At 40.0% G+C, this 12,674-nt stretch overlaps 1 protein-coding gene across 1 annotated transcript in view; it reads left to right on the plus strand.

Annotated features, from left to right (window-relative positions):
- The window catches only part of SSRP1 (structure specific recognition protein 1), a 46,217-nt gene that overhangs the window by 2,625 nt on the left and 30,918 nt on the right, over nucleotides 1-12,674 (plus strand). Inside the window, exons 2-7 of the mRNA XM_073684308.1 lie at nucleotides 923-1,108; nucleotides 1,316-1,421; nucleotides 1,643-1,833; nucleotides 2,096-2,326; nucleotides 3,710-3,813; nucleotides 12,378-12,506. Coding sequence (XP_073540409.1) covers nucleotides 923-1,108; nucleotides 1,316-1,421; nucleotides 1,643-1,833; nucleotides 2,096-2,326; nucleotides 3,710-3,813; nucleotides 12,378-12,506 — 947 coding nt within the window. The remainder of the gene's footprint in view (nucleotides 1-922; nucleotides 1,109-1,315; nucleotides 1,422-1,642; nucleotides 1,834-2,095; nucleotides 2,327-3,709; nucleotides 3,814-12,377; nucleotides 12,507-12,674) is intronic.

Here is a 12,674-nt window from a genome sequence, read left to right on the forward strand (position 1 = left end):
AGACAGTTGCTGCTTCTAGTATCCTATGGAGACTATAGAAGCAAGCAAAAAGCGTAAAAAAAAAAAAAAAAAAAGTTTTTAAAAATATTAAAAAAATATAAAAGTTTAAATTACCCCCCTTTTGCCCCATTCAAACTAAAATAATAATAATAAAAAAAAAACACATACACATATTTGGTATCGCCGCTTTCAGAATCGCCCGATCTATCAATATAAAAAAAGAACTAATCTTAACAGTAACGAGAAAAAAAATTCTAAACGCCAGAATTAAGTTTTTTGGTCTCTGCAACATTTCATTAAAATGCAATAACGGGCGATCAAAACATCGGATCTATCCCAAAATGGTATCAATGAAAACGTCAGCACAGCGCGCAAAAAATTAGCCCTCACCCGGCCCCAAATCCCAAAAAATGGAGACGCTATGGGTCTTGGAAAATGGTGCCCTTTTTTTTTTCTTTTTTTTTTTAAGCAAACTTTGGATTTTCTTTTCACCACTTAAATAAAAAAGAACCTATACATGTTTGGTGTCTACGAACTCGTAATGACCTGGAGAATAATAATGGCAGGTCAGTTTTAGCATTCAGTGAACGTGGTAAAAAAAAAAAAATCTGTGGTATTGCACTTTTTTTGCAATTTCACCGCACTTGGAATTTTTTTCCCGTTTTTCAGTACACGATATGGTAAAACCAGTAATGTCGTTCAAAAGTACAACTCATCCCGCAAAAAATAAGCCCTCACACGGCCATATTGACCAAAAAATAAAAACGCTATGGCTCTGGGAACAAGGGGAGCAAAAAACGGAAAATCCCAGGGTCCTTAAAGGGTTAATAATAATAAATGATGTACCCATTGATTTGCCAGTCACGTCAAGTGGTGTTTTGTGTATTTTTATTAATCATTACTGTTTTTACTTCTGTGCTAGAACGATGGACGTCTACGTTTATCCAAGACTGGGCTCATGTACAAGAACAATAAAACCGGGAAAGTGGAAAATATTGCAGCCGCTGATCTGTCGGAGGGCATGTGGCGCCGGGTAGCACTTGGGCACGGCATCAAACTTTTAACACGTGCTGGCCATGTGTATAAGTATGACGGCTTCAGGGAGGCGGTGAGTGTTCTCATAGTCTTCCACGAGAGCCCTCTAAAGATTCTTTCTCCTTCAGGTGTTGACATGAGGCTAAGCTACATAGCAAATGTCGACACCTGAAGAGGAGGAGAAAGAATAGTAGTACTTATCCAGTTGTAGGTTGAACCTTTGACACTGTGAACAATACTTTTAATCTGTAAACGTAATCCTCTTTCCTTTTCTCCACAGGAGTATGAGAAGCTTTCTGACTTCTTTAAGACGCATTTCCATGTGGACTTAGTAGAAAAGGATCTGTGTGTGAAAGGATGGAATTGGGGCAACGTAAGGTTTGGAGGTGTGTCTGCTTGATCATAAGATTTACTTTATTTCCCCAGAATATTATAATGTGCTTGGATATTAGAAATTCAGATACATCTATTCCCCTCATGGCTGCAGGTGGTATGTAGGCATCAGCACTGGCACTGACTCCCCCATGCCCGTTATTCTTATAAGACCAGTGGGTGGTGGACCTTTAAAAATAGTATATCCCTGTCTTTATAACCTTGTCTTGTGTAGGACAACTACTCTCATTTGATATTGGAGAACAGCCGGCATTTGAACTCCCTCTAAGTAATGTATCTCAGTGTACCACTGGGAAGAACGAGGTTACACTGGAGTTTCACCAGAATGATGATTCGGACGTTTCACTCATGGAGATTCGTTTCTATGTTCCTCCCACACAAGAGGACGGTGGCGATCCAGTAGAGGTAATGGTTTTTAGTTTTTACTTGTGTGTGTATATGTATATGTATATATATATATATATATATATAAATATATAAATTTTTTTTTGAGAAGCCTTTCATGGTGTAGTTTTACTTCTTTAGAGGTATACAAATGATTCTAGTGCACATCTCTGGGAGGCATGCTGCAACATGCCGTATAGCTTCCTTTTGGTGTGTAATCATTTACCATGCCTGCTACTTTGTGCTTGTTGTAATCTATGTACATTTCTCCCTCTGCTTTTAGGCTTTTGCTAAAAACGTCCTCTCCAAGGCAGACGTCATCCAGGCAACGGGCGATGCAGTCTGCATATTCCGGGAGTTGCAGTGCCTTACTCCTCGTGGTCGCTATGACATACGAATCTATCCATCCTTCCTCCACCTGCACGGAAAAACCTTTGATTATAAAATACCATACACAACTGTGCTCCGGCTTTTCTTACTGCCTCATAAGGACCAGCGCCAGATGTTCTTTGTGGTAAGTCTATGTGTGTACAGTCATGGCCAAAAGAGTTGGCAGCACCCTTGAAATTGTTCCAGAAAATGAAGTATTTCTCCCAGAAAATTATTGCAGTTGCACATGTTTTGGTATACACATGTTTATTTCCATTGTGTTTATTGGAACAACCCAAAATTACAGAGAAAAAAAAAGGCAAATTGGACATAATTTCACACAATACCCCAAAAATGGGCTGGAAAACATTGTTGGCACCTTTCCAAAATTGTGGGTAAACAACTTTGTTTCAAGCATGTGATGCTCATTCAAACTCACCCCTGGCAAGTAACAGGTGTGGACAATATGAAAATCACACCTGAAACCAGATAAAAAGGGGAGAAGTTAACTCAATCTGCATTGTGTGGGTCACACTAAGCATGGAGAGCAGAAAGAGGAGAAGAGAATGTCTGAGCACTTGAGAACCAAAATTGTTAAAAAAATATCAGGAAAATATATATTCTTGTACCGTGTTAGCCAGTAGATAGAAAAATATTTAGATTTGAGAGTCCTCAGTGGTTGATACCTTTTAATGGCTAACTGAAAAGATGGTAACAAATTGCAAGCTATCCAGACTACTCAGGTCTCTTCATCAGGCATAGTATACCACAATCTGAAGAGTCACATATTTATACACGATAAGACACACAAAAAATGCAATAGATAAGACAGGTGATGAAAAGCAGAGTTATTATGGAAGAGAGAAACAGTTCTGGTTATAAATATTTTAGCAGTTAATAGATAAGGAGTGTGAGAACATCCAAGAACAATTGAGAACCAGATTACAAGAGCCATCAGCATATCTTGACTGTGTGCAGGCATCATGAAATCTGAAGATTACCTAAGGATTTTGGGTCGCAATGTAGTGCCCAGTGTCAGAAAGCTGGGTTTGCGTCCTAGGTCATGGGTCTTCCAGCAGGACAAAGCCCTCAAACATGCTTCAAGAAGCATCAAGAAATGGATGGAAACAAAGCGCAGGAGAGTTCTGAAGTGGACAGTAGTGTTCAGCGGACGTGCTTAGATAACATGTTATCGGTATTTTCGAAGTGCTCAGCTAATAAGTATTGCCTCCCTGCGGCTTCATGTTTTCTAGCGGTAGACAGATGCAACACATGAGGGGATTGCCTATCAGCTGATCCCAATTAAGACTTCTTTTTTTTTTTTTTTAAGGCCTTTTTTTTTTGCTAGGAAACTTTTCTTTTATTCCAGGGCAAATATTGGCTGCACTTGCTGGTAGAAAGTGTCTCAGGGTAGCAGGCTCATGTGCCTGCATTTGTATACTGCAAGCAGGTCTATGCAGGATCTATTCTCTAACAGCATGGTGGAAAATAATACCAGATTAATAGAGCAAGATGTCCTTTATTACAGATAAGCCTGGATCCTCCAATCAAACAGGGTCAGACACGGTATCATTTCTTAATCCTGTTATTCTCAAAAGACGAGGACATCACTTTGACACTCAACATGAGCGAGTAAGTTAGTTATGTTGTATAGTTCTGTAATGTAACATGCGTACTGTCAAGAACAAGATACAGTATTCACACATGCAGAACCTTCCACTTTAAAGTTTAATTTGTCGTAACACAATTTATATATAGATAGATAGCTATTATATATATTGTATGTAATAGACACGGCAAATAGCTGCCGATCAGTGGTTGTCTGGGTTCTGAGACCCCCACCTATCGTTCAAAGCACCCTTCTGATGTGCGCAACGCTTGCGTACAGACTGCACATAGAGATGAATATGGGCTCGATAGTAAGTCTGTGGATCTGTACACCCACCCTGTGAGATGGAGTGTACTGATGTAAAGACTACCTATTGAGCTCTTACACCACATACAAGACCTGTGCACTTCAGAGCGGAATTTTGTGCGATCGGGTAGGGAGTCAGGACCTTTACTTCCCCCACTGATCAGCAGCTATATGCAGAATTTGCACTTTACATTACCACAGCTTCTTTAACTAATTGCTTGAAGAAGCACTTCCATTTTTTTTTTCTTCCTTACCCTCGTGTAAATGTTAGCGTACTGTGTTAATATACTCGCCAATCCCTGTCTTCTCCGTTTTCTAGCGCCACTGCAGTCATCTCTTAGGTCATGTGATGGAGATTCTGACTCTCCACTCTGCGTGAGCCAATTGTCGCTATTACAATGTAAGCCTATGGAGCACCAGAATGAGGCACTATAGGTTACATTGTTATAGCGACTTTTGGCTCATACATAAACCCCAGTTTGACCTCGTGAGTCAGAAAGCCATCACATCACCTGAAAAAGGACCGGAGTGATGATGGAGAAGGCGGCGATTGAGAGTACACATTACCACACTTAGCGTAGTGTACTATAACATTTATACTGGTTTGATAATAAACATAACAGTAGTGCTTCTGTAAGAAGGTTTTAAACTGATCACAGTGGTTCTAGCTCACATTCAAATTGTTGAACATGTATTCTACAGTGCCTTGAAAAAGTATTCATACCCCGTGAACTTTTCCACATTTTCACGTTACACACACTAACTTAAATGTATTTTATTGAGATTTTATGTGATAAACCAACACAAAGTAGCAAGTATTTGTGCAGTGTAAAGGAAATGATGCATGGTTTTCTAATTATTTAAAAAATATAAATATGAAAATTGTGACAGTGCACTTGTATTTAGCCCCCTGTAATCTGATATCACTAAATAAAATCCTCAGAGCCTAATTGTTTCCAGAAGTCACATAATTAGTAAATTGAGTCCACCTGTTTGTAATTTATTATCAATATAACTACAGCTGTTCTGTGAAGGCCTCAGAAATTTGTTTGAGAACATTAGGGATCAAACAGCATCATGAAAACCAAGGACACACCAGAAAGGTCAGGGATAAAGTTGTGGAGAGGAGTAGAACAGGGATAGGTTATTAAAAATAAATAATAGCCAAGCTCTGAACATCTCACAGAGTACTGTTAAATCCATCATCCAAAAATGGAAGGATTATGGCAAACCTGCCAAAACATGGCTGATATCCCATCCCAAGCAAGAAGAGAAGGAGAACTAACTTGAGAAGCAGCCAAGAGGCCCATAGTCGCTCTGGAGGAGCTGCAGAGATCCACAGCTCAGGTGGGAGAATCTGTCCACAGGACATTTTAGTCGTATACTCCACAAATCTGGCAACAAGAAAACAATTTTTGACGGCAAGCCATAAGAAGTCCTGTTTGTAGGGGCCACAGCTAACCTGGAAGAAGGTGCTCTGGTTAGATGAGACCAAAGAAGAACTTTTTTGGGCTAAGTGCAAAGCACTATGTGTGGGGAAAACTAACACTGCACATCACCCTGTAAAACGCCATCCCCACTGTCAAACTTGGTGGCAGCATCATGTAGGGATGCTTTTCTTCAGCAGGGACAGGGAATCTGGTCAGAGTTGATGGGAAGGTGTATGGAGCTAAATATAGGACAATCCTGGAGAAAAACCTGTTAGAGCAGTGTTTCCCAAACCCCATCCTCACGGCCCCCCACAGGTCATGTTTTCAGGATCTCCTTAGTATTGCACAGGTAAGAGAAGTCCTGATGCCTTGATGATAATTCAATCACCTGTGTAATACTAAGGAGATCCTGGAAACATGACCTGTGGGGGGCTGTGAGCATGGGGTTTGGGAAACACTGTGCTAGAGGCTGCAAAAGACTTGAGACTGGGTAGTAGGTTCATCATCCAGCTGGACAATGACTATAATCATGCCAAAACTACAATGGAATGGTTTAGGTCAAAGCATATTCAAGTGTGTGAGTGGCCCAGTCACAGTCCAGACCTAAATCCTATTGAGAATCTATGGCAAGACTTGAAACTGCTGCTCACAGATGCCTCCAGGCAATCTCACTGAGCTACAGCTAGTTTACAAAGAAGAATGGGCAAAAATTTCAGCTTGTAAATGTGCAAAGCTGGTAGTGACATATATCCCAAAAGACTTGCAATGAAAGGTGGTCCTACAAAGTATTGATTCTGGAGGCTGAATACAAATGCACATCACAATTTTCATATTTATATTTTTAAAGTAATAAGAAAACCATGTATCATTTATTTTACACTTAACAAATATTTGCTACTTTGTGTTGATTTATCACATAAAATACATTTTAAGTTCGTGGGTGTAATGTGAAAAAATGTCCGAAAGTTCTCGGGATATGAATACTTTTTCAAGGCACTGTGTAGATGGACAGACTCGTCATTGTTTAAAAACAGTCAGGGAAATTTATTTTTTTGTGTAAATCAAGTTTATTGTAAGTTGAATATGGCACAGCGAAAAATCACAAATTTTACTTACTGAAAGAAATGCTAATTATGTTTAAGTAACAATTAACAGTATGGATGATATATCTTTATATGCATTGATACAACTGTGGTAAATATCTGAATATGCAAATTATACAATAAAAAACAAATGAGAGAATGGAATAGATAAAGGGGGGTAAGTTAGGTAGAAGAAGAAAGCCAAAAGAAGGGGGAGGGGAGTGAAGGGAAATGGGTTAGATCTTAGATCTCTCGCCCGGACTGCCAACCAGCAAGTGAACAGGGTCGATGATCCAAACCAAGGTCTTCCTATAAGTCCCAGTAATACAGGAATAAGATATAGGACAATCTGCTTTAGGGTGCAAATTGATGCCCAGATAGCCAGGAATCCAGGTCTGGTGTTTCCCTGAACGCGATCCAAGGAGCCCAGATGTTATAAATCTTATCAGGATCTCTGGTACCTTGACCTATCAATTGCTCCATTCTATAAATGTTATTGAGTCATGATGGTGACTTATCTTGTTTCCAGTATCGGGGAATCAAGTTATTTGTGGCCTTGAGAAAGTGTCAAAGGAGACCCTTCTTGAATTTGGAGATCGAAATGTCACTTAGAGATAATAGAGCTAATTCCATTGAGGGTTGAATCTTATGTGAGGAGAGTTTGTTATATAACTCAAAAATTGCCACCCACAGTTTCTTGATAAGTGGGCAAGCCCACCATATATGTGTGAATGAGCCTTTTTCTTCTAAGAATCTCCAGCAGGTGTCTGGAGTAGTTGGGAACATTGAGTATATGGTAGATGGGCGTCTGTACCATCTTGATAAGAGCTTGTAACTCCTCTCTTGTGATACTGAGCACAGTGAAGATCTGAACGTAAATAAAAGGATTTTCGATCAATCTTCGGGCGATAAGGATCTTCCCAAATTACTCTCCCACTTTGAGAAGAACCTAGGGAAATTATGTGGAGTTGTTTGTCCCTCTTGGTAAAGTTTATATAATAGAGAAACTGTGTGGTCTGGAGGATTCTTTGACATGCATAGTGTTTCGAAAGAAGTAAGAGGCCTAAAAATGTTGGTTTGCCTAGCTGTTGCGTTAATATAGCTTTTAAGTTGTTAATGAAAGAACCAGGAACCCGCAAGAGGTTCCTCGCCACAAAAAATTTCTTGTAGTGATCTCATTCCAGTTTGGTTTATGTAATCATATAAAATGGGCTTAGGATTTTTATGTTTATTTAAGAAGTGTGTTCAGTCAATGCCTGCAGGAAATACTGGGTTGTCATAGATTGGGGCTAGTGGACCGGGTGAGGATGATAAATGGAGGGCCCTATTCCCATTTTTAATAAATAAAATGAGATTTTTAATAAGGAAGGGGAGGGATTAGTTTCTTCCTTCCCCAGCTCTTGTAGACCATATAACTGCCTGCGGGTCCCGGCCCACAAGATGTTTTCCCAAGTTAACCCATTTTTTATTTTTCCCGTTATGGAATAAATCTAATATACGTGTTCCAAGTGATGCAAAACTGTATGAAGAGAAATCGGGGAGACTAATTCCTCCGGTTTGTTTAGATCTGCTTAATAAAAAGTAAGATAGGCGTGATCAGTTGTGGGACCATATGAATCTAATGATCGCTAATGAATATGAATCTAATGAGTCGAGAGAAGGAGGTAGGTAAAAATATTGGGATCGTTTGGAAGAAGTATAGAAGGCGTGGTAGAAGGTCCATTTTTATTGCTTGTACCTACCAAACCAAGATAGCTGTAATTTATGCCTTGTCTCTAGATCAAGTTCAGTTTTATGTAAAGCATTTTTAAAGTTAGCTTCATACAGCTGAGACCTTTTGGCGGTCAGTTTGATTCCTAAGTAGGTGATCAAATCAGAACGCCATTTAAAAGGAAAATAGGCTGCTAGCTGGGTCACCAATAAAGATTGTAGTGATATATTCATTAACTCAGATTTATGGGGGAATTTATTTTAAAGTTACTTAGGGATCCAAATTTGTGTAATTCTGAAATAATGTTCGGTAAGCTTGTTATGGGGGATGTGATATATAAAAGAACGTCGTCTGCGAATAAGGCTAATCTGTGTTCCTCCCATTTGAATCTTCACTCCATTAATCGAGGTATTGCAACTGCAAGGTGCTCTATGGTTAGAATGTAAAGGAGGGGGGAGCGGGTGCAACCTTGCCTTGTTCTGTTTTTTTACTGGGAACGGGTTTGATATAGAGCCATTAATTTTGACTTGAGCAGTGGGAGAAGTGTATAATGCTGATATTCTGCGGAGCATATTTTCCCGTAGTCCAATTCCCTCCAGAGTTTGGAATATGAATTCCAAGTGTACCCTGTCGAACACTTTCTCGGCGTCGATTGACAGGATGCACATGGGATCCCCCCTCCTGTCCCGCCCCACCCATCAACAAAATAGTTCTTATGGTGTTGTCCCTTGCCTGCAGGGAAATGTTTTACTTCACAAAAAGAATCAGCTGTGATCCCCTGCTGTAGTGTCTGTATACTCTCTTGCTTCCTCCCCTGCCCAGGAGATGTGGTATGATCAGACCATGTTCCTGCACGGTTAGACACAGCCATTAATTAACCCCTTTACAGCCTGTGACGTATTAGTACGCACAGGCTGTAATCCCCCGGTTCAGTGAGGGCTCCGGCGCTGAGCCCACACTGAACCGAGCACATGTGAGCTGATTATTACAGCTGACATGTGCCCGCAACAGCCACTGGTGGAATCGCAATCCACCCGTGGCTGTTAACATGTTAAATGTCGCTGTCAATCTCCAACAGCGGCATTTAACGTGCGGTTCCGGGAAGCGCGTCCTAAGCCCCGCCCATCAGCGACCCCGTCACGTGATTGCGGGTCATCGATGGGTGGGCATGACAACCCAGGGTCTGCAGCAGACGCCTGCAGTTGTCATTAGCCGGTCGCTATGAGCGCCACCTAGTGGCCGGCGCTCATAGCACAGGACCATTTCTGCTGCATACAGGGGATCTGCTGATCCCATGTATGTAGCAGAGGCGATTGGACAGTTGCTGCTTCTAGTCTCCTATGGAGACTATAGAAGCAAGCAAAAAGTGAAAAAAAAAAAGTTTTTAAAAATATAAAAAAAATTAAAACAATATAAAAGTTTTAAATCACCCCCCTTTCGCCCCATTCAAAATAAAATACTAAAAAAAAAAACCTACATAGACATATTTGGTATCGCCGCGTTCAGAATCGCCCGATCTATCAATATAAAAAAAATTAATTTGATCGGTAAACGGCGTAATGAGAAAAAATTCTAAACGCCAGAATTAGGTTTTTTGGTCGCCGCAAAATTGCAATAAAATGCAATAATGAGCGATCAAAACACTGGATCTAACCCAAAATGTTATCAATAAAAACGTCAGCCCGGCGCGCAAAAAATAAGCCCTCACCCAGCCCCAGATCCCGAAAAATGGAGACACTACGGGTCTCGGAAAATGGCGCTATTTTATTTTATTTTTTTTTAACCAAATTTTGGATTTTTTTTTCACCACTTAAATAAAAAAAGAACCTATACATGTTTGGTGTCTACGAACTCGTAATGACCTGGAGAATAAGAATGGCAGGTCAGTTTTAGCATTCAGTGAACGTGGTAAAAAAAATAAATAAAAAAACAACTGTGGTATTGCACTTTTTTTGCAATTTCACCGCACTTGAAATTTTTTTCCCGTTTTCCCGTACACGATATGGTAAAACCAGAGATGGCGTTGAAAAGTACAACTCGTCCCTCAAAAAATAAGCCCTCACACGGCCATATTGACCAAAAAATAAAACGCTATGGCTCTGGGAACAAGGGGAGCAAAAACGAAAATGCAAAAACGACAAAACCCAAGGTTGCGATAGGGTTAAAATGACCTTTTGTTCTTGGGAAAACCCCTTTAAAGATCCTTAGCTCTTAGGTCAGAATTCACCCCATCTCTATGACATCCATATATCTGAATAACCCCTCTTCATATTCATAAGCCTTATCAGGATGAGACTGCTCCTTGTCTCAGCCTCTGTTCCCTTCAGTTTTAACATACAGGTGCATCTCACTAAATTTATTTCAGTTCTTCAATACAAAAAGTGAAACTCCTATATTATATAGAGTCATTACAAACAGAGTGATCTGTTTCAAGTGTTTATTTCTGTTAATGTTGATGATTATGGCTTACAGCCAATGAAAACCCAAAAGTCATTATCTCAGTAAATTAGAATACTTTATAACAGCTTGAAAAAATGTTTTTAAAATCTGAAATGTTTGCCTACTGAAATGTATGTTCAGTAAATGCACTCCACACTTGGTCGGGGCTCCTTTTGCATCAATTACTGCATCAATGCGGCGTGGCATGGAGGCGATCAGCCTGTGGCACTGCTGAGGTGTTATGGAAGCCCAGGTTGCTTTGATAGCAGCCTTCAGCTCGTCTGCATTGTTGGGTCTGGTGTCTCTCATCTTCCTCTTGACAATATCCCATTGATTCTCTATGGGGTTAAGGTCAGGCGAGTTTGATGGCCAATCAAGCACAGTGATACTGTTGTTTTTAAACCAGGTATTGGTACTTTTGGCAGTGTGGACAGGTGTCAAGTCCTGCTGGAGAATGAAATTTCCATCTTCAAAATGCTTGTCGGCAGAGGGAAGCATAAAGTGCTCTAAAATTTCCTGGTAGACGGCTGCGCTGACTTTGGTCTTGATAGAACACAGTGGACCTACACCAGCAGATGACATGGCTCCCTAAACCATCACTGATTGTGGAAACTTCACACCATACCTCAAGCAGCTTGGATTGTGAGCCTCTCCACTTTTCCTCCAGACTCTGGGACCTTGATTTCCAAATGAAAATTGGAACTCTGGGATCTTGTGGAGTGTGTCAATGACTGCCTTCTGGACATCTGTCAAGTCAGCAGTCTTCCCCATGATTGTGGAAGCATTTGCAGTTGTTTTTTGCTAATTATTGTAATTTACTGAGATAATGACTTTTGTGTTTTCATTGGCTGTAAGCCATAATCATCAACATTAACAGAAATAAACACTTGAAGTAGATCACTCTGTTTGTAATGACTATATAGTTTGCGTTTCACTTTTTGTATTGAAGACCTGAAATTAACTTTTTGATGATATTCTAATTTAGTGATATACACCTGTATTACCCGTTTTGGTTTTATAATCCTAAATGTTTTTTTCCTGTTGATGCACTTGCCAGCCGGTGCCCACCTTTCTTTGTCCTACACACATTGATGTGGGATTGCTGCCATGATACCATGACCAGAGTGTTGCTAGATAAAGGCTCACTCTGCCGTCCATTTTTTTTTGCATTTGAATGCTATCTGTGTTTTTCAGTGGTAGAACTCTTAATACTTATTATAGTGAATGGGTCTGATTTTTTTTTTTTTTTCTCTGCTCTGATGCCATCCCATGCACAGTCCGTGTGCCTTCCGTGATTTAACATTGCAAATTTATTTATAGAGACATGAAAAACACTGACACGCGGACCAAAGACGGATGATATTTGGATCCAAAGCACTGATGACGTTACCATTTTTTTTTTTTTTTTTTTTGTGTGCGTAAAAAACATTAACATCTGAATGAGACCTAAGAGTTAGTGAATGGAGTAGGATTTATCACATATGTAGGTAAATTTACTCTGGATTTGTAGCTGCTCATGTTCTGGTGGGATGGCATTTTCATCCACATTTCCTCTTTCTTTCGATTTATATTTCTATTGCTTTGATTTATTTTTTTATTTTTTAATATTTTCTCCTCAGAGAAGAAGTTGAAAAGCGATTTGAAGGAAAGTTGAAGAAGAATATGTCAGGGTGTTTGTATGAGATGGTTAGTCGTGTGATGAAGGCTCTTGTAAACCGCAAAATCACAGTACCTGGAAACTTCCAAGGGTGAGACTAAGAAATATATGTGCTGCTGTCACACCAAGTTAAACTAGTTATTGTGCTTGTAAGTACAAGCAATTTTGCATTTTACTGCATATTAACCTGTTCAGGACCGCCCACTGTACATAAACGTCGGCGCTGCCTGGACTCTGTGCAGCGCCGACGTGGTGGGTG

Source organism: Phyllobates terribilis, unplaced genomic scaffold, assembly GCF_046119375.1.
Source record: "Phyllobates terribilis strain yellow unplaced genomic scaffold, ASM4611937v1 Scaffold_5__5_contigs__length_657084704, whole genome shotgun sequence".
NCBI lineage: Eukaryota > Metazoa > Chordata > Amphibia > Anura > Dendrobatidae > Phyllobates > Phyllobates terribilis.